The sequence below is a fragment of the Calliphora vicina genome, chromosome 5 (genome assembly GCF_958450345.1).
Source record: "Calliphora vicina chromosome 5, idCalVici1.1, whole genome shotgun sequence".
Classification (NCBI taxonomy): domain Eukaryota; kingdom Metazoa; phylum Arthropoda; class Insecta; order Diptera; family Calliphoridae; genus Calliphora; species Calliphora vicina.
Window position 1 is genome coordinate 33826903 of NC_088784.1, and position 21764 is coordinate 33848666.

At 30.2% G+C, this 21764-nt stretch overlaps 3 protein-coding genes across 3 annotated transcripts in view; 1 reads left to right on the forward strand and 2 right to left on the reverse strand.

The window, feature by feature from the left end:
- Nucleotides 1–1856: 1856 nt before the first annotated feature.
- On the reverse strand, nucleotides 1857–8731 carry Iswi (Imitation SWI). Its single transcript, XM_065511440.1, has 6 exons — nucleotides 8415–8731; nucleotides 8000–8250; nucleotides 7681–7935; nucleotides 3823–5941; nucleotides 3594–3754; nucleotides 1857–2768 (listed from the first exon to the last, which is right to left on the reverse strand). The coding sequence occupies exons 1-6, from the start codon at nucleotides 8466–8468 to the stop codon at nucleotides 2513–2515; spliced, it is 3096 nt and encodes a 1031-aa protein (XP_065367512.1). The 5' UTR covers nucleotides 8469–8731; the 3' UTR covers nucleotides 1857–2512.
- Nucleotides 7462–21764, forward strand: part of Hacl (2-hydroxyacyl-CoA lyase) — an 89483-nt gene continuing 75180 nt past the window's right edge. The window contains exon 1 of the mRNA XM_065511443.1: nucleotides 7462–7471. The gene's annotated coding sequence lies outside the window, so the exon portion shown is untranslated. The remainder of the gene's footprint in view (nucleotides 7472–21764) is intronic.
- prel (preli-like) lies at nucleotides 11157–14668 on the reverse strand. The gene is made up of 4 exons (XM_065513487.1): nucleotides 14353–14668; nucleotides 13707–13932; nucleotides 13420–13633; nucleotides 11157–11614 (listed from the first exon to the last, which is right to left on the reverse strand). The coding sequence occupies exons 2-4, from the start codon at nucleotides 13802–13804 to the stop codon at nucleotides 11228–11230; spliced, it is 699 nt and encodes a 232-aa protein (XP_065369559.1). The 5' UTR covers nucleotides 13805–13932; nucleotides 14353–14668; the 3' UTR covers nucleotides 11157–11227.

Consider the following 21764-nt stretch of genomic DNA (forward strand, 5'->3'; position numbering starts at 1 on the left):
CATATGGTATATTCAAATTTAAAAAACCGTTTCCCGGTTTAACCGAAAAAGTGTGTTTTTGAAAAAACAGGTTTCGATTATTGTCTTTTAACACAACCGGTTAAGCGGTTTCGGTTTTTGTTAAATTTTAAATTTAAATTTTTATTTAATAGAAATTTAGCATTTTTGAATTCCTTATGCAATTATTTTATATCTTTTACAAAATGTTGTCAAATGCTACAATTTTCTATAAAATATGTAAATCAATATTTTTAAAAAATGGTATCAAAGTTTTTCATAAATATGTTTGAATGAGGTTTAGAAAAAAACCGAAAAGTTGAAAAAACCGAAACCGGTGGAGTTTACAAAGATGAAAAAACCGGTTGACCGGTTTTCGGTTTTGGATACTCTAAGGACAACTCATGGACGGAATCCAACTCGGAGACACTCTGTTTGCTTATGGAAACACACTTCCCTGGTTGTTAAGGGACAGAGACTAGGGATGACGACCAGGAGGATATTGTGCCTGAGTGTACAAGTCATAACTCTAGACAAATTGAGGAAATAGTTACTAGGGAGAAACTAGCTTGGGCGGTTAATATTTTGATTCTTATAAATAACCGGGTCAGGACGGTGTATTTCCGGTTATGCTATGTAACATTTCGGATATGGCACTATTTCTTTTGGCATGAATTTGGCAACCAGAAATTTGTGGTTGATAGTGCGCTTCATGAGGTGGTGGGTTGTATAGAGCACAGTTTGAAGCATAGGAGAATATACTTTAGCTGCTTTTTTAGATATAGAAGAAACCTTTAATATTATAAAGATAGAGGCTATTAGGGATACGTTAGTGGGACTTAGGGTTAACGACTTCCTGGTGAGTTAGATAGTTTCAATGCTGGATAGCAGGATTATCAACTCAATCCTATAGAAATTTGCCCCCCTGGGCAAAAACTGACAGATTGGGTGTAAACCCATCGAAGACAGAATTGGTGCTCTTTACCATGAAATACAGGGTTGTGAGTTTCAATTTGACGAAGAGCCAAGTATTTAGATACAATAAATACTCAGAAGAAATTAAAGATGGCACTTAATGAGTAATATACATATATGCACCATACTTGGTTTGCGACCAAGGAAGGGCATATTTTTTCATTCTATAGGACTCTAGAAGGGAATCATAATGGACCTTATGGTCTCCGAGTGGAAGTGCAAATAGAGCAGTGCAAACTAGACTAAAATCGATTAAATCATATAAATCAGAGCACCAATATATGTGAATTCGAAATCACTCGATTTCGATTTACAGAACACAATCCCGCTAAAATGTGATAATCTGGCACATGCTGCTTTTTGTATGTAGTTTCTTTAAAAAAATATAACATTTCGATATTTAGATAATACTACGTTGAATTTTGTACAAAAACCTAAATATTATGCCACATTTACCAAAGAAAACGTGACAATGATAAAAAATATTATCAATTTAACAAAAAGAAATCCCCATTAATAACTTAATTCGCCAAACAAAATCATTTTTTCACTTTCATCATTATTATTAATTTAATTAAACTGTCGCAAAGTCTCGTGTAGACTGTAAAATTTGTACTTAAGTGTATAAAACTTTTAATTAGCGTCTCGGCTGACAAGTGCATAAATTACTTTATAGACAAGACCAGATAGAATATGGAAAAACTGATTGCATTACAAATACTCCATACAAAATATATTACATATATGAAAAGATTACTATTCTTAAGAAGTACTTAAATTGTGTATCTTATCTGAGCTGATTAAAAAAATAAACGAAATTTTACAATTAAGATTAAATAATTTGTAACTTAGTAACAACAAATTATTTAAATGAAACAATATAGTTTAGATTTATTTATTGTTATTAATCATATATTTCAATAAATTTACACAAGTAAAATAATCAAAAAACAAAAATATCATTTAAAAACCCCTATTAAGTTTTATTTTTAATAACTCCCATTAATAGAAAACATTGTAAATAAAAAACTTTAATTTTTTTAGTTGTTTGAATACAATGCAATAAAAATATATTTTTAAAAATTGTTTTTTTTTTAAACATGCGTTAAATGTATTAAGTGTTATTTGTTTAATAAGCAATTGTTAAAAATATAGGATTTCAAAAGTTTAAAAACTTAATGAAACAGAAAAAATACTTTCAGGAAATAAATATGTAAATTGAAATAAAGTTTATGTGTGCGTAGATTAGATGTTAATTAAAAACTATTGAAAATATTTTCCATTCATTTGCAATGTTATGAAGTGTTTAATTTGTGTTGAAATGTTTGTCTGTCGCTGTGTTTTCATATATTTTATTATTAAGGAAATGTTGTTTTCATCTTCATTAAGTATTTATGTATTTGTTTTTTATATATTTTTTTTTTAATTTAAAACTTACAGAAATTAAAATAAAATTAATCTCATTATATACTCTAATAATTGATAACTTATAAAAATATGTATGTTTGTCAGTATGTATGTATTGTGTAAATTTTTAAATTTATTTTTTCTTTTTCTTGGCATTTTTCTCACTTGTAACCACTTCGGATTTACGCTTTTGATTAGTCTTAGCTTGTGGTGTAGTTGCCGGTGTATTGGAATTCTTGGCCGCCTTTTTCTTCTTCTCTTGGCGTTCTTTTTCTTCCAATTCGAGATTCTCTCTTTCGATCAGTGTGATTAAAGTGTTACAACGTCTTTGTAATTCCAAGGCGGTACGGGATTTAATAAACCAATCAAAACGGAATTGGGGAGATGCTCTAAAAATACAATAAAAAAATAAGTAAGAAAGCTATATACGGCTGTGGATAGCAAATGAAAAATGTAGAAACTACAAAAAAAAATTTTAGATTTTTTGTTAATTTTTTTTTAAAAAAAAAATTTTAGATTTTTTGTTCATTTTTTTTTAAATTTAAAAATTTTTTAGAAAAAAAAAATTTTAGATTTTTTGTTAATTTTTTTTTTTTTTAAATTGAAAATTTTTTTTTGTTTTTTAATTTTTTTTAGCGAAAAAAACTTTTGGTGAAAAAAAAAATCGGGTTAAAAAATATTTTTTCCGATTTTGACCCATTGTAGGTCCAATTTACTATGGTCTTATATACGTCGTTGCAAAGGTCTTTGTAATAACTATCATTAGATATCTATGTTGTCTATATAAAGTACTTAGTAATCCAGAATAGGTCAAAAATCGAGGTTGTCTGGTTTTTTCCTTATAACTCAGGCATTAGTGGACCGATTTTCTCTATTTTCAATAGCAACGGAACCGGAAGAATTCCAGAGATATTCATGTATGAATCGTGTAAGTTATTTGGGGGCTTCGGAAAGTTGATTTCAACAGACAGACAGACGGACATGGCTTAATCGACTCCGCTATCTATAAAGATCCAGAATATACATATATACTTTATACGGTCGGAAAATTATATTGTGGAAATTCCAAACGGAATGACAAACACATTTATATATACCCTTCTCACGAAGGTGAAGGGTATAAAAAGTAAGATGAGATCAAATATTTTGGGCTAATGCAGCCTTCTTACCATTATAAGGATTGTCGAACTTAAATACATTTTCAAAAAACTCACCTTATAGCTGCCCGTAATTCCTCGTAAACATTTTCTTTATCAAAGCCCAGTTTATGCAACATGCAGACTAAAAATCTGTCTTCAATTTCAGTGTAATTTTTACCCTTATTGTTGCCATACTGTAAACGCAACTGATGGAATGGAGCTCTATAGCGGCACATCTAAAAGGAATAAATAACCATAACTTAAAAAAGTTTCAAATTTTAAAATTTCTTCCCTCCACACTTACCTTTTGATCCAAGGCTTTCTTAATAGATAAACGTCGTTGAATTTTCGCTTCTCCCCTTTCAATTTGTCCCATTATACGTTCAATGTCCTGCAATTCATGGCATCTTTCCCAAAATACTGCATTATATTCAATAACTTCTTCCGGTGCTTTGCCCTCAACATCTTTGGCAATGTTTTCGATGTCATCGCGACCATATTTCTCGTTAGCTTTGATGAACTGATTGAAATCACGTTTCGTCCAATTGGTAAAACCTTGTGTCAGTAATGATTCCTTTTCGGCCAACTCTTCCTCTGACAACGGTTCAGCCTCGTCAATTTTACGCTGTTCTTCACGTTGCACCTTGGAGGCTTCCGAGCCTAGTTCAGGGTTTTTGGGAACTTTGTAGCCCACCGTTTTGCGGAAGTAATATATTTCCTGATCGAGTATCTCAAATAATCGCGGAGGGAAGAACTGGAAATCTTGTACAATTGGCTGTTTGGGTGGTCGAGGAGCCTTAGGTGCTTTTGGTTCCGAGACACGCAGAGCCTCGCGGAAGTAGGCATCAACAGCATAATTGGCTTTACGTTCTCTCTTGGGCGGTTCAATCCAATTGCCCAAAGCATTCATTTTTTGTTTCTCACGATAATCTTCTCCCTCAAATTGATAAACAGACGAGGGAGCTCCTTCGTTGTTGGGTGTGTCCATAGTGAATGTACGCAAAGAACTCTCGCCCATTGTATCGAGTTTTGCCTTTTCTTCGGCCGTCTTCGCTTCTCCTCTCTCTAGAATAGTATCAATATCTTCGTCGGTTAGCTCGGAATCTTTAGAGGCAAATACATGATTGGCACCAAAACGAATAATATTCAACATTTCGTCTTTGTTCAATTGATTGCCCGTATTGGAAGCCAAGCGTCCCTGTTGGATGACCAACTTGTCAAGCCTCAATTTGACCTCTGCTCTTTCGACAATCTTTTCCTCCACCGTGTTTTCGGTAATGAAACGGAAAACACGCACTTGTTTCTTTTGACCAATACGATGGGCACGATCCATAGCCTGCAAATCCATCTGGGGATTCCAATCGGAGTCATAAATAATGACAACATCGGCCGTAGCCAAATTGATACCCAAACCACCAGCTCTGGTTGACAACATGAAAACAAATTTCGAACTATTGTCCATATTGAATTCCTGAATTTGTCTGTTACGATCCTCATGAGGAGTTTGACCATCCAAACGGCAGTACTGGTAAGAACGCCACAAACAATAATCCTCCAAAATATCCAACATTCTGGTCATCTGAGAGAAGATCAAAACTCTGGAACCTTGCTCCTGCAACTTTGGCAACAACTTATCCAAAATAACCAATTTTCCGGAATTAAACACCAAATGTGTGTCGGTGGTATAGGGAGGACCAGGCTCGGCGCCATCAAACAAATAGGGATGATTGGTACATTTACGCAACTGCATAAGAATGTTTTGCAAACGCATCTTCTCCACTTTGCCTGCTCCATTGACAATGTCAATGTCTTTCATCAGAACTTTTGTGTACCATTCACGCTGCATCTTAGAGAGACCCACGAAGATCTTAATTTCCTTTTTCGGTTTCAAACGCTTTTCCACCTCCGACTTGAGACGTCTCAACAAGAATGGCTTCAAGACAGCATGTAATCTCTGTATAAGAGCATCATCGCCCAAACAGGTGTTCGTATTGAACCATTCATCGAAATCTTCCGAAGAATTGAAAACGTCAGGCAACAAGAAATTCAATAGAGCCCACAGTTCGTGCAAATTATTTTGCAATGGAGTACCGGTGATCAACAAACGATTTGATGTTTTGAATTCACGTAAAATTTCCGACAATTTTGATTTTTCATTTTTTATACGATGCGCCTCATCGATGACCATGTAACGCCAATTGAACTTCTTAAAGACCGACTTTTCACGTATACACATCTCATAGGAGGTAACACAAACGTCCCAATCGCCGGGCAAGAGAACATCACGAATGAAGGTGTTACGAGCATCTTGGTCGCCAATCAAACAAACTGCTCTCAAGGAGGGACACCATTTTTCAAATTCATTGAGCCAATTTTGTAGGGTCGATTTGGGAACAATAACAATATGTGGTCCAGCAGAATTACTGAAAATGTAAAAATATATGAAATACATGGATTGGTTTTGTTAATATTTCTATGCGAAATGAAGTGGCCACGAACAGGCAATCCTTGTTTAGACTCTATCGTGTTTTAAATGCGTTTTTAAGCATCGAACGGAACGTTTACTTTAGTTGGTCCGATTTTGCCCATTCTCAATACCAAACATTTATGATCTACAATTATAACAATAGGTCCTTCCCTCTATGCGAAATAAAGTGGTCACTAACAGGCAATCCTTGTTTAGGCCCGAAAGTGTTTTAACTGCCTTTTTAAATACCAAACATTTCTAATCAACAGAAAATATTTGGAGAACATTTGCTAGGTCCTTCTCTCTAGGCTCATCATCTTAAAATTGTATAATTAAACAGTGAGTGGAAATACAATAAAAACTTTTTTGGGATGAAGATCTCATAAAACTATTCCCAGAATAGATAACTTTAATAGCAAGATAGTATAAGTAATTTCCAAAAATTACTACCCGGGAGGTTATCAATAATTTAAAATTGGAAATTAGAGCTCGAAGCCATTTTTGGCGGTGGCTATATTATGGTGTGGGGCTGTTTTTCAGGGCAATATTATATTGGTCTAAGTTATATCATAAAAGATACTATGATTGGAACTGGATACAAATTCAATTTAAACAATGTTATGTATCCATACGCTGAGGAAATCATGCCCCTAGTTTGTAGATTCCAGTACGACAATGACCTCAAACACACCTCTAGGGTCGTAACCGAGTGCTTACAATCCAATGAGGTACGGATTTTGAAGTGGACTTCCCATTTGCCAGATCTTAATCCCATAGAAAACCTATGTGAAATTGTAGATCGTAAAATACGGACTCAAAATTATACCTCGAAGAAATCTTTATAGAAAAAGGTTTAAGGTAATGGCAATATATTTTAAATGTGACGAATTTTTTTAATTGTTTCAAGGCATCGTCAATGAGAAGAAGTCACTAAAGCTGCCAGAAATTTTTTGTTAAAATGAAACCTAACAAAAAACTGAAACTTAGGTTTCATTTTAATTTTTACAGGAAAACCAAAATAACTTAATTTCTCACATGATCGGACAAAGTAAAATAGGTGTTCCAAACTGTGCGATTAATATTTGTTGTCTATAATGGCCTGTAATCCCTTTAGAATCGATTTTACTAAGTTTTGGCTCTGTTGAGTTCCATGTTTCTAACGTGAATTAACGTGTTATTTTTTTTTTGGATACACTCTTCTAGCTAATTCCTCTCAAAGATGATAAATTACATTAAAGTCTGGGCTCTGTACAACCAAAGCTTTGCAACATCTGATGTGTGCTTGGGATCGTTGTTTTGATAAAAGGCAAAGTTGTTTGCGATACCCACTTTTTCGCACATTGCTTTAATTTTTGCTTCAATAAAATTCAATAAAACGCAAATAATAGTAGGACGACTTAATAAAAATTTAAATTTTAAGTTCTTAAAATAATTATTGGGATGGGTTATATTAAAACTTCTAAGGATATTAATATATAAAAGAACGACAATTTCAAATTGCAAGGACATCATTGATAATCCTTTTCGATAAATTAAGGACAACAAATAATTAAAACTTTTTTATAAAACATAAAAGAGAAATATCATTGAATTCGTTCGAAATTATTTGAATTCTCCCTATACTAAAAATGCTTTTTCTGATGCGCGCCTCCCAGTAACTTACCAAATTTTTCATACAAAATAAATTCAACTCACTTGAAATGCTTGAGATAACCCAACAGAGAAATGGTCTGTAGAGTTTTACCCAGACCCATCTCATCGGCCAGAATACCATTTATACCATTCTCATGTAACGAAATCATCCAATTTAAGCCTCTTATTTGATAATCACGCATTTCTCCATTCTTGATATAAGTTGGAGAACTTTCAAAGCGAAAGATTTCCTTATTTTGAGTATCTTCGGCCAAGAGTTCCTCATCTTCCTCCTGTTCTGTTTTACGATGACGATGACTGCAAAAAAACACAAATCGAGTTAAATAACAAACATTTGAACCACTAACAATTAATAACCTACTCTGCATTGCCGCCTGAATCTTTATCCTTGTCTTTATCTTTTTCTTTCTCTTTTGTCTCCTTATCCTTGATCTTCTTAGGTCTACCCTTGGGTTTCGTGGGACTCTTGGTGCTGTTACTCATGAAATGAGTAAAAATTTCCGTTTGTTTGAGCAAGAAATCAAACCGCTTGGTACGATCTGCCTGCATTTTATTGTCAAATTCTACCTCCTTTTCTCCCGAAGAGGAAGTTGTTTCCGAATTGGTCTCATTCTAGAAAATAAACGAAAACAAAAACATTGTAAACTTTAAAAACAGAGCGTCAGTGATAAAAAGGTGCTCCGCTAAAAAGACGCTTCACTTTTTTTTCATTTCTTTTGTTGTTATTTTTCTTCTTTAACAATCTGGCGTGTGAAAAAATTTTGCACATTTCTTACCGAATTTTCCTCATTAGCTTCCAGATCTTCTGCCTTAGTTTCCTCTTTCGACATTTTGCTGGTTTGGTTTAAGTGTTTACCACAAATTTATTGAATTAATTTCAGTTTTTAATTGTTAAAAATATGTTTTTCACAAAAGCAAAAGAAGCGTCTGCCAGACTTTCGCTTTGTTGGTAAGAAGAAGCACAAAAATAAAAATGTGAAGAATAATTGTTCAATAGAACAATTCAACTAAATTTTCTTAGTTTTTATTTACTTTCTTTTTTAATTTTTTACATAAAATTCCTTGGAATAAAAAATATACACGTTTTATTACAAATAATTTATTATTTTTAGGTGCTTTTCGTATGAACACAAAAACTAGAATAGTTTTATATTTTGTTTTTGCAAAAATTGGTAAATTCAGCTGCGTTTTGTTCCGCCAAAAAATAACATTTTTTCTATTAACAGTTGCATAAAAGTAGTAGTAGATACACTCCGGCTCACGTCAAACAGTGTAACACACACACACAACATGTATTTCTTATGAAACTGATTTGTTTGAAGACCCCCAATTCTCATAACGAAAAACCCTATATGAAAAAATGTTTTGTTCATATGAACGGCTCATGACGTGAGCAGCGCAGTCTGTGTTGTCGTTTTCAGTTAACAGTTGCAAAAAAGTAGTAACACTACAGAAGCAGCGGCATGCAAAAAATAGCGGCATAGAGCAGTGGTGTCAATTTGGCGGATTTTCTAGAGATTTCTAGCTAATATAGCGATATTAAAACAGTTTGGCGACGAAAAGTATTGAGAATTCTAGCGATTTTCACTTATTAAATTAAGGGCACGGCGCCAAGTGGAAACGGAAAACAGAAACAGAATATATGAGGAGTCGCAGAACAAAAGGTACTTTTTGAAAATTTAAAAATTTGGGGAAATTGATTTTTTCTAGAAGATTTCAACCCAAATATTATAAAAATAACAAAAAATCAATTTGTAAAAAAATTCGAAAAAGTACATTCTGTTCTGCGGCTGCTCATATATCAAAAATTAAATCTTGTTTTCAAGAAAAATCGATTGTTTTTAAAATGACCCTCATATATTAAAATCACGAAAAAACTTATGAATTTGAATGTTTTTTAGGATTAAAAAAATAACAAGCTAAAAATTTATATTTTTTTCGACTTTTATCGACCGTTCGACTTCTTAAGATAACGTAATCGATTTTTCGATGAAAAAGTCGATAACAAATCTTTTTATCTCAAAAACACTTTAAAAGAAATGTTTTTGTATCACCCTGTCATCCGAATAAATTTCTGTGCCGTTCAAATTTTACAACGGCGTAATATTATAAAAATTTAATCATTTAACACTAAATGTTCATGAATTGTTAAAATTGGACAAAGAAATCAAAAATATTTAAAGGAACTCATGAAGATCTTCGAAACAGCTTGTATTTTAAAAAATTGTTTATAATTAAAAACCTAAACCCTAAGAATTTCTAAATGTAAAAAAAATGTCTGCTCTCTTGTGGTTTATAACACACATTTATGGATATCATTTGAAAGTGGCAAGGCCTTTCGATTGATATATTATCAGCCCAATTATGAATAAAAAATTCCGCGGGAGTTTGTTCCCCGGGGGTTTTTTCCCATTGAATTTTAATAGGAAAAATTAGAAAAGGGAAATCATAAATATTTTAAAATTCGATTTAACAGGGAGATTATTGTCAAATTCGATTCGAAAATCATTCGAATTTGTGATTTAAACATAAAAATTAATTTTTTTTCGAATTGATTTCAACAATAACGCTTCAGATAATCGTTATAACTTTACACGACCGCATAACAATCTTATACATCTTCCAAAGCTCACATTGTAGTTTTTCCCCTTTTTTTTAATAAAACAAAGAAATGTTTACTAAATATTATATATCATTTTATTTTTACTTAAAATATACAAAATATACATAGTTTATTTTTTAAATTTTTCTCTTTTTGATTACAAATAAAAAAAAATAATTTTTTACATTACAAATTAATATAATTTCTCATTATTCTGTAGCATCTAAACTAGAAGTACGACTCACAATAAGAAGCACGCTGACTGGGTTGTTTTCATTTTACTAAGGACAAAATTAGGAAGAGACTAACAAAGGGGAGAGATTTCGTAATCATTGGAATGAAATATATTTTGTTTTTTCTGCTCAACATACATAAATTTTCGAAAAATTTTATAAAATTTTATCAAACGAATTACTAATTATCGTCAAATATGTAAATTTTATAATTCGTACATTATCGGCAATCAAAACAAAATTCTTTATTACAGTAGACAAAAATAATATTTGCTTAATTATGTAGCACTATATATGTATTAACTGTACTTGTGGAATTATTGCGAAAAACTGCAACAACATGAGGCAGTTTTAAACTGTGGTTTAATGAAAATCGTTGCATTATACAATTGGCAAAGAAATCACTAAAAAAATATTTTTAATTTAGAAATTCCTTAGCCACATTATTATATTGCAATTTATTCGTCCTTGATTTTAGTAGTCATGTACTTAGTTTATAGACTTGATTGACAATCTTATAATTAAACAATTACCACTACTACTAATATAAAATGACGATTATGTGAAGATGGTTTGCATCCTTGCAATGGATGGACATCTATGACTTGTATACTCCACCTTTTCCTCTTTTTTAATACAAAACTCCATTATAGGTGGTAGAATTTAGCTACCATCTATTTATGGGTGGCTTTAAGTTAGCCTATTGGTGTTAAGGATCATGATGGTATTTTGGTTTTTCTTATCAGTTTAAATTTCAATTTTTAACTGAAAACATTTGAGCTATCTTAACAGCTTGATTCTTTACGTATTCATAACTATTCTTGCAACCCTTTTTAAATGTCTCAGTTTTGCTTTGTGTGTGATTGTGATGGTGATCGTACGTAGATGATGATGTTGATGATTTTATAGCTTCTGTGGTATTACTGCGATTTATGGGTATGTATTTATGATTGGGAAACATTCTCGTTAGAACATGATTAAAACCATTGGCAGTTTTCTGACAATTTGATTTAAAACGTTCTATGCCAAAAGCACGAATAGCTCGTGAAAATCCAAACACTTGTGAGCTAATGTATGCTCTCCTGATCGCCACGGTACGTCCATCGTTCTGTTCTTTGTATTCGACAATTTCATCAACTTTCTGTAATTAAATTAATTAAATGATATATGTAGGTATAAGAAAGAGAAAATATAATCATCGCAAAATCATTAATAACAGTTTTCAGAATTTGCCCATTTCATATATTTAGATTTTTTTAAATAGAATTAAGCATTTCAGAAAAACAAGAGAGCTCTACTCTGAACTGCAATACGAAAATTCTGAAATATGTAAATTTTGTTTATCTTAGATTTAAACAAGTGTGGCTATCGTTATCACTAAGTTACCGTTGCCCCTAAAATACCTTTTCAGATCAATTACCGTTATCGCTAAGCTACATTTACCGAATTAACTGAAATTACCATTACCAATATTCTACATTTTTCAATACATAATTGAATTAATATAAAATTTAAAATATAGTAAAACACGACAAACTTATTTTAAAATGTTTGTATATTTTATTAATTAATAATCAATTCAGCATTATAATTAAAATACCGTTTCCGAATTAACAAATACCTTTACCGTAACTGAAATAAACCAATGTAACGGTATCATTACCTTTTAACCTGTAGCCTACCTTGTATTTGCATTTTGAACCAATTATTTATTAAAAATATAAAAATAAAATTGAACTCTATAAATTATGTTTGACTTCATATTTTTGCAATTTATTTTAACAAAAATAATGCACATTTTCGCGAATAGGGCCGATTATTTCCCTATTAATCTATCTTCATTAAAATAAACAAATCTCCCCTAATCATAAATGTAAACAATCAATTTACCGTTAGTCACTTAAAAAAATATGCAAATTATGATAACATTTCACAATGAATGTCAACATAAACAAAAAGAAGCACATATAAAAGCTAAAGAGTACAAAGCAAGATACATGTGCCGAACGGCGATAGACGGCTAAATGAAGCCGCCGATACATTTGAATAGCCGCTGAAAAATGTTCTACCCAGCATTTACACATGCAAGTAAATTGATTAAAGATGAGAATACGTATTGTTATGTATAAATGTTGAAAAATACATGGAAATGTCTACATGTTATTTGAGTGTTTACAAAAGCAAGTAAAAGTTAATTTTTTAAATGTTAGTGTAGGAGAATGTCGCTAAAAAGTCACAACTATAAGAAAATTATAGCGAATTAAATAAATCTTTATATCTGCGTTTGTTATTTTTAAGTCCATTTACGGCTTGAAATCAAATTTTATTATTTTTATTAATTACAATAAAGTGTTACCATAATTTAAACAAACATTTCTTGGGAAAATGTTTGTGTTAACAATTTAGTTTATAAAAACTTATGAAATGGTTATTATTACCGAAAGCAATACGCCTTAATGGCCATTTGTACTATTTTTTATTAACAAATATCAGTACATAAAATAAGTTAAAAAACAACTTTTTATTTGCAATTCCGTTTAACTTCACTTGAAAGTGTCGAAAATCACGGTTCAGCTAAATTTATATGGTGCACTGCAGTTGGCTGCATGAGATTGTATTTGTGAAGAAGTGTGAATGTATTGAATTTTCAAAATTTTACTTGCATGTGTAAATGCCAGGTAAATCGCACTGAAAACAGTCGCTGCTCTTTCATAAAATTAACAAAATTTTACTATTTTAATTTAGTACATTCTATAAGTCGGCTTTCAGCACATTTAAAGATGCCGCCAAAATTGTTCGAGTCAACCGCCGTCGCTTTGAATTTTAATCGGCTCAGAACTCTAGTACAAAGTCCAATAATAGAAACAAAATCAACAAGAAAATGACTTTGACCTTCTAAATAAGAAAAAAACACACACACTCAAAAACAAAACAAAAAAAACTTACCATAATTTTCTTAAAACCAATATTTCGCGTAAAAGTTATCAACGTTTTCTTCTTGGGATCTAAAACAGAATCTTCGATGATTTTAACGGGAGTATTTTTATAAAAACGTTCACCCCACTTGGGAACATGATTTGTTTTGGACAAAATACGACGCGAGTATAATTTTCCATCACGTATTTCCCGTGAAATTGTATCCTCTGTTAAAACATGAGCACTGCAATTGTAAATTCAAAATTGTTATTAACATATACTAAAAATAAACTAAACATTTAATAGATTTAAATTACCTGGAAGGATTGGGATAACGATTCCAATAGGCTTGGACAACTTGTTTCCAGGAATAATCAAATACGGTTTCCGTGCTATAATGTGACGCAGTAACCATAGTGTTTATGTTTCAAGTGTTATCTCGTACGTCAAGAATTTGTTTTAATTAAAAAAGACAATGAAAATTTTCCTTCTCACAACAAACTCTTCTTTCGCCTCAGTTTTTCGGGTATGGAAGTTGCTTATCTGGAATGTTATGTTAGATTAGAAAGTTTTGATCAAATCCATATAAAAGCTTAACAAATAATCAATATGAGATTTTTACCTACATACATAATATTGCTATTAAATTTTGCACTAATATAATGTTTTTGCTTTATTTTACTCAACAAACAACCCTGAACTGAATTTTTGTGAGATGTTAAAAATAGACCGGCAATGTTTGTCTAATTTGTTAATTTAATAAAAACATACATTCATATGTACATGCACTCGTTCATACCCATCAACATCTATAATAAATATCGTTAACAAAATGCATTTATATCTGAATAAAAAGTCACGTTGTGCTTGTTAGCGACAGCTGTTTTTCACATTTCTTATTATTCTATTATCGAAAAACAATATTGAAAGTAAAACTGTATGCAATTATTTTTAGCAACTCACCCCACTGCTTTTGAAAATCCTTTTATATCCAATAATTTGTTATTCAAGCATGCATTAAATTATTTTCTATTGTGCTGAGTGTTTGCTCCCCTTTATTATTGACTATCCAGAATTTTCGTTTCGTAATCGTTTCTAATTCCATGCAGCAGTATATTTTGTTACTTTAATATTAAGTTTATTTGGTTACAAATTTTAAACACATTTATTTCAATTAGTCAATAGAAAAGTTATATGTAATAGTATTCGATTTATATGAGGAAGGAATTTGCTTTATCCGAAGTAATTTTTCTTTTTAAACTATTGCACTGCGGCTTTTTAATTTTCTTTATTTTATTTGTTTCTTGTATATAGTACTCTCATAGCATTCACTTGGAAGTAATAGCTACGTGTCAAATCTCACGTACGTTTTTTTCTAACAGGGTTGTATTTTCTGGGATTATCTCATGTTTTTTTAGTTTGAAAATAGTTGGCATCGCGAAAACGGAACTGTTAACAATTGTTCATTTGTTTGACATTCGTTAACAATATTTTTCAAACAATTTAATTTAATAATATTTGATACGGATGATGTTTTGTTTTAATGATACAGTTAGTAATATCTCCCTCACTTTACTCTGGTTGAGATGTATGGAGTAATTCATAACGGAAAAATATATGGTATGAGTAAAACAAACATTCATTTAAAATGTATACAGTGGGACTATTGTTGTCTAGTTATAAGTGTAGTTTATAATGTGTTTGTTCATTGTGTGAAAAATATATGGGTTTGTTATTTAAGGTCGTTTGACTTCGGGAAAAATAATGGACGTCAAACTTTTGAGATATTTATGTAGGTAGGAAATAATACACTACAATATAAACAATATTAAAATTGGAACTACAAATAAAAATTAACAGTGAAATTTTTGTTTTTATATCCTACACCACCATAGTGGGGGTGTATATTGGGTTAGTGCAAAAATATTGACCCAACACCCACCTTAAAGTATACAAACCTGCTCAGGATCACTTTCTGAGTCGATTCATAAATGTCCGCCCGTCCGTCCATGTAAACCTTGTAATCAAACTACAGGACGCAATGTCAAAGATAATTCGAAAAAAAATTGGTACTAGCACTTTCATTGCCCCAAGGACGAAGCCTATTTCTCCCAGCCTCCATACGATTGCCCTATTTTGTGATGATCGGTCCACAAGTAGTCATAGCAGCCATGTTGGCCTACTTCCGAAAATCACTTTATTTCCAATACAAATAATTTATATCTATACAATAGTCATGTCACTAAATTTTGTAATGATCGGTCCATAATTATTCATAGCTCCCATATAATGCCCACTTCCGAAAGTCATTTTAATGAGTATAGATTTCTTAAAAATGTTGGTACTAAAATAAAATTCAACACAAATAGGTTTCATATATACAGAAGTCATGCCACCTAATTTTATGGCTTGGTCCATAATTAGATTGGTGTGGGGTATCATATGATCGGGCTTGGCCGACTATACTTTCTTACTTGTTATAAATATTTGCATTTGTCTGCCTCACAACACTCCAACTATAGTCTCCTAGCATATTCTGGTCCCAAATATCGTTCAAATAATTTTTTCTCAAAAAAATCATTTACGATGCAAATGCACTTTTAAAAATGTGTTCTCCACAAAAAATTTAATTATTTTTCAATTGTACTAGATCCTTAAGCAACTTTTTTTTAAATTTTTAATTGATATTGAGATTTTCAATCTTTGGAAATATTCGTTATCTCGTGAACGATATCTTAATAAAATTTCACATAGTCAGTGCTGAAGTTTTAAAAAAGTTTTTAAATAATGTGTTAAAAATTTAAATAGAAGGGGAGGTTTGTGAGCTTCCTAAATGGTAGATATAAGTTCTACGTACCAGTGTTTGGTATTATTTGAAATTTTAGGAGAGGAATAACATAAGAAAAAAATGAGACTTCATGATTTTTCAACTTTGAATTAGTGAAATATTCGATATTGTAATATAAATTAAAATTCGTGTAGATCGAAAGGCCAATTTTAATTTATTAAACGTGTGATATCTTATAATATATTGGTGAATTTCAATAACATATAGAGCCTTCCAGAAATTTTTCTTCAAAATTAGCCAAGTATGGATATGATTGAGGGGGCTCTGTTCCTTTAAATGGAACAATTTTTATTTTACTCGCATTTACGTTAAGTTTTCTTTCAGAAACATATACAAAATATATTCGAGTTCGAATATTTTTTTTCTACAACATAAGAAAAAAAATAAGAGCTTTTTAAAAAAAAAAAAAAAAAAATTGTGTGTAAATTTTGAAAGGGATCAGAAACTATACACAGAAAAAAGTTTCAACAAAAATATTATGATTCGAATTCATTGATTTCAATTCATAACATTTATAAATAATTTCTTAAATAGTATGATTTTTTTAATATTTTATGTTTTGAAATAAAATCTAGAAGGCTTGAAAAATATAATTTCAATTTCATTTTTATTTTTATGTTGTTCAAAAATGTTTGAAATTTTTCATGGAAAATTTTTAGTTGTTTTACGATTTTCAGCTACAAAATGATATAAAAAGCGCGAAAATGATTAAATTGATTTAAGAGGATGAAATGCTTTTATATTTATGAATGTTTTATTATGTTTAATGATAATTTTTAAAATATTGGCCAATATATGGCTATTATGCAAATATTCTTGCACTAATTCATTATATAATACAATTATAATGCAATTTATTAAAAAAATTAAGTAAAAAAAGCAAACATTTCCGTCATGTAAAATTTTATAATATTTATGAACATGTTCTTATTTTGAATGAAATAAGTTTGGGAAAAAAAGTCAAGTTCGATTAATAATATTTATTACAAAATTCATTCCAATTATGAATTTCTTTTTTCTGTGTATGGAAGTTGCTTATATTTTATATGAAATTTTATCAAAAATACAACATAAAACAAGTAAGAGAGCTATATTCGGCTGTGCCGAATCTTTATACCCTTCACCAAATTATACTTCAAAATACAATTTTTTTTTGTTTTTTCGAATTTTAAAAATTTTTTAAATTAAAGAAATTTAAATTTTTTTTTCAATTTTAATTTTTTTTTTAAATTTTAAAAATTTTTTAAATTAAAGAAATTTAAATTTTTTTTTCAATTTTAATTTTTTTTTTAAATTTAAAAAAAAATTTTTTGTTTTTAAATTTTTTTTTGAGAAAAAAAAATCGGGTTAAAATTTTTTTTCCGATTTTGACACATTGTAGGTTCAACTTACTATGGTCTTATATTCGTCGTTGTAAACGTCTTTGAAATATCTATCATTAGATATCCATATTGTCTATATTAATGACTTAAGGTAGGGTCACACACGACAAATATTTGCTATAATATATAATAACTTCTCGAAAGCATGTCTGACAGAATTATTAAAGATTTGGATCCCGAAGATATCTGGGGTCTTCAAAAAATTGATTTCAACAAACAGGCGGGCATGGGTTAATCGACTCCGCTATCTATAAGGATCTAGAATAAATATACTTTATAGGTTCGGAAAATTATATTGTGGAAATTACAAGCGGAATGACAAACTTATATATGTATACCCTTCTCACGAAGGTGAAGGGTATAAAAACTGAAAAAGTGGGCGAAAAATGTTTTATAAAATTTCAACACAAATATCTCTTGACCTAAAGAGATAACCCACACATATGAGCTTATATAGATAATTTCAAGTATGTACTATCTAAATATAAAATTTCTTGATATTCGGATAAGAACTGAATTTTTAGTGATTAAATGCTGCAGATCCGAGGTGAGTAACTTAAGAACCAAACCGTAGTCCCCATTCCAAATACGAGCCCATGAAAGCACTTCAGCACTGCCTATGTGAAATTTCATTAAGATATCTGCAATCCACGAGTTACCTAATAAAAAGTTTCTAAACCACTGTGTGGTAGGGAACTGAAGACTTAAATAATTTTTTCATGATTTTTTCTGGATTCAGCATGTCAATAAACAACGTTCGATTGTTACGCCATGCTGAAACTGATGTTATGGCACAATATTAACTAACATGTAAAACAAAGTATGAAAAATTCATAAATTTAAAGGTTAAATAATCTTTACAGTATTTAGCGTAATTAAGCAATAACCATTATTCCTTCCTTTGCATTCTCCACCCACTATACTTACATACAAACATATATTATTATGCTTAAGCCGTATAGGGAAAATGTCATGTGAACACATCTGATGTTTTAAAAACAAAATATAACCGACCAATCTTTGAAAAGTATTGATTATTGATTATTTAATTAAGCATTAAAATACAAAAACAAACAGCAACAGCAACAATAACAAGTATAAGACAATGTTGTAGTGTGACAATGACAATGAAAGTGAAATAATGAACGAAAAGCACGAATAATCTTCATGAAGTGTTCACATTGACAGTGAAAAAACCTTCCATATATAAAGCAACTGAATGATTTTAAGGACGGAAGCTTAGGATCAGTTCAGTGAAATGGCTGACTGTAAATCAAACAGGTTTAGGTACTTTAAAGGTTAGAGTTAGAATATTGCTAATGAGTAGTAAACAAATGGATGACAATTATCGTTCTTTTATCCACCTTGGTTCCAACTTATTATAACGTCTGCTGTTTGACATTTAGTTCTAAAGTTAATGTTTATTTTTATATGTAGTTCTAGCTAGCGTGAACTGCTTTAATTGTATTTTTTTTATTTGTAAATCATTAACGCTTAAATGCCTTTAAATCTAATAAAAAACAAAATACTTTATCAAGAAATTAACACTGATTTGTTATCGATACATCAAATACACAATAGACATCCATCCATCCGTCCATCGATAAACTTGTACCTACATTTTTAATAAATTACTTGTATCGCTGGTTAACATTAGCAGGGAGACATACATAATTGCTGGCGAAAGAAATATATAACAAAAAGAAAAACCAAATACTATCAAGGGAAAGGTTAAAATGAAAATAACAGTAAGCGTTTCAGTTATTAGAACCCGTTCATTTATGTTCATTTAAATAAACGTCAAATTAATCTAGAACTTCTTTTGTGATCTTAATAAATTCTGTACGACGATTTATATATATTAGAATCGCTCGGTGGCCGAAATTCGGCTAATTTTAAAACGAAATAATTTTGAAATAATTTTTTATATTGTGCATATCTAGAGAAAAAAACGTGTGGATTAGGATTAATTGTGTCAAAATTAATATTGATAACTATGTTTATAAGATATTTATGCGTATGGATCATAGAGAGATATTTTGGGAATTAATTTGTCCTTTGCTCTAGGTCCTATCGTACAGTAGGGGAATAGCAAAAAAAAGTGGATTTCCCATGGCTACATTGGGCAGCCAGTTCAGAGGTTTCGGCATGAAGTCCGCAAAACCTGCACTGTTCATTATTCATTATGATAATTCATAATGATAATGCTCTAAGAGCATTGTCATTAACCAACAAAAAAAATTCGAGTCCATTCGGACAAAAAGTCCGACCTATATTTTTAAAAAAATGGACCAAGGTATGGCAAAATTTTAAAATTTCAATTTCGAAATGCCTATAACTCGGAAATTATAAGTGATAAATAGCACACGCTAACATAAGACCTAGCCGAGCACTTTACATAAATATAAAAAATCTTGAAATCGGATGGGAAACGGATGGGATTAATAACTTAAACTTGAATACTGCTTGGCTACGCCCATGTCAAATTTTATCCCGATGGGATGAGTCGTTTAGAAATGCCAGATTAATTTCCAAAAAAATTTTATTCTGCCCCACTGTGATATGTAAGTGAAAAATTTCATTAAAAACGATTCATAAACAAAACTTCAGAGGCGATGCGACACATTATTCGATATTACTAAAATATTCAGATATGGACTATTCTATAAATTATATCTAGAAATCTGAAATGTTACAATAAAATAAATACTTTAATGCAATTTCTATTGACCAACACCCCACTGTATGTAGTGTATGTAAGCCTGTCAAATGTTATATTTAATTTAACAAACATTTTTTTTAAAAGAATATTTAGTTTTATAACGAAAACGAAACGGAAAACATTGTTAAACGGTTATTGCTACAAGAAAATAAAAACTTAATCTCAAAGCATAATTTCCAAATAGAAAAACACAAAAAACTTTTTATTGTAAGTTTTTTATTTAACAAGGTCTAACGATAAATTGATATGTGTATATTATTGATACTATGTATGTAATTCTAATACATATTTTATTATACACCAACATACTACTAAATAAGTATGTGTTTCAATCATTTATTCATTTCAAAAATAACTGCCAGTTGTGATTGTTTACAAACATGTTTAATAACTGTTTGTTATGATTAAAAGCTTTTTACTGCTATTCCTGGTTTGTTTATCCTCTCATTTGGAGAGACATAAAGCAAGAGTACAGTAAGTGAGTAAGTGAGAGTAAGAAAAAGAGATTTTCAAAAAAAGGACATGCTTTCTAAACAAACGAAAATAATGAAAAAAAAGCTTCCAGTTAAGAAGGTATGATAGCATGATTTTTTTCCCTTTGGACAGTTTCTCGGTAAAAATGAAAACGTGAACATTGCAAATCATGAAATAAATAGTAAAACTAAAGAAAAACAAAATATTTTGTTAATAATAATAAAAATAAATGGAAGTGTGTTAATTAGTGTACAAAAAATACACAGTGTATATAAATTAAATTATAAATAAAAAAAATGTAAGAATTCTGAAAATTCAATAGTAAAGTGAAAAGAGAATTAAAAAAATGAAAAATAAAAGAAGAAATTAAAAGGAAAATAAATTGTACATACATACACGCATACACACTCAAATGCAAACGTTTGTATGTATATGTACGTCAATTACCAATCCTGTGTATATTCAAAAATAAAATAATAAAAAAAAACAAATGAATAATAATAATAATTACATACTACCAGTATTAAATGTATCTTAATAAAAACAATTGATTTTTTGTTGTTAGCTATATGTAGTACGTTTTAAATGTTTTCTATACTTTTTTTCGCCATAAATTTTAAAAGCATCAACTGTGATGACAATTGTACGCACGAGGCATCTTTGTAATGAATTTTCAAGTAGTTTTAGATCCTGTCATTTACTTTTCATTATACCTACATATGTACTGTACTTTTTGCATTGTTTTATTTTAATTTTTTATCATTATTATTATTAGCTTTTGCTTTTTTTTTACAGTTTCTGTGTAATTACACCCATTATTCTATTTGTGATTGTGGTTTGGTATTTTTATTTTTTGTGTGTTTTTCAATAATAGTTTTGCATGTGAAAATAACAATAACAATTCTAATGGTTTTGTGTTTTTATATGTGTTTTTGTCAAGCAGTGTCAA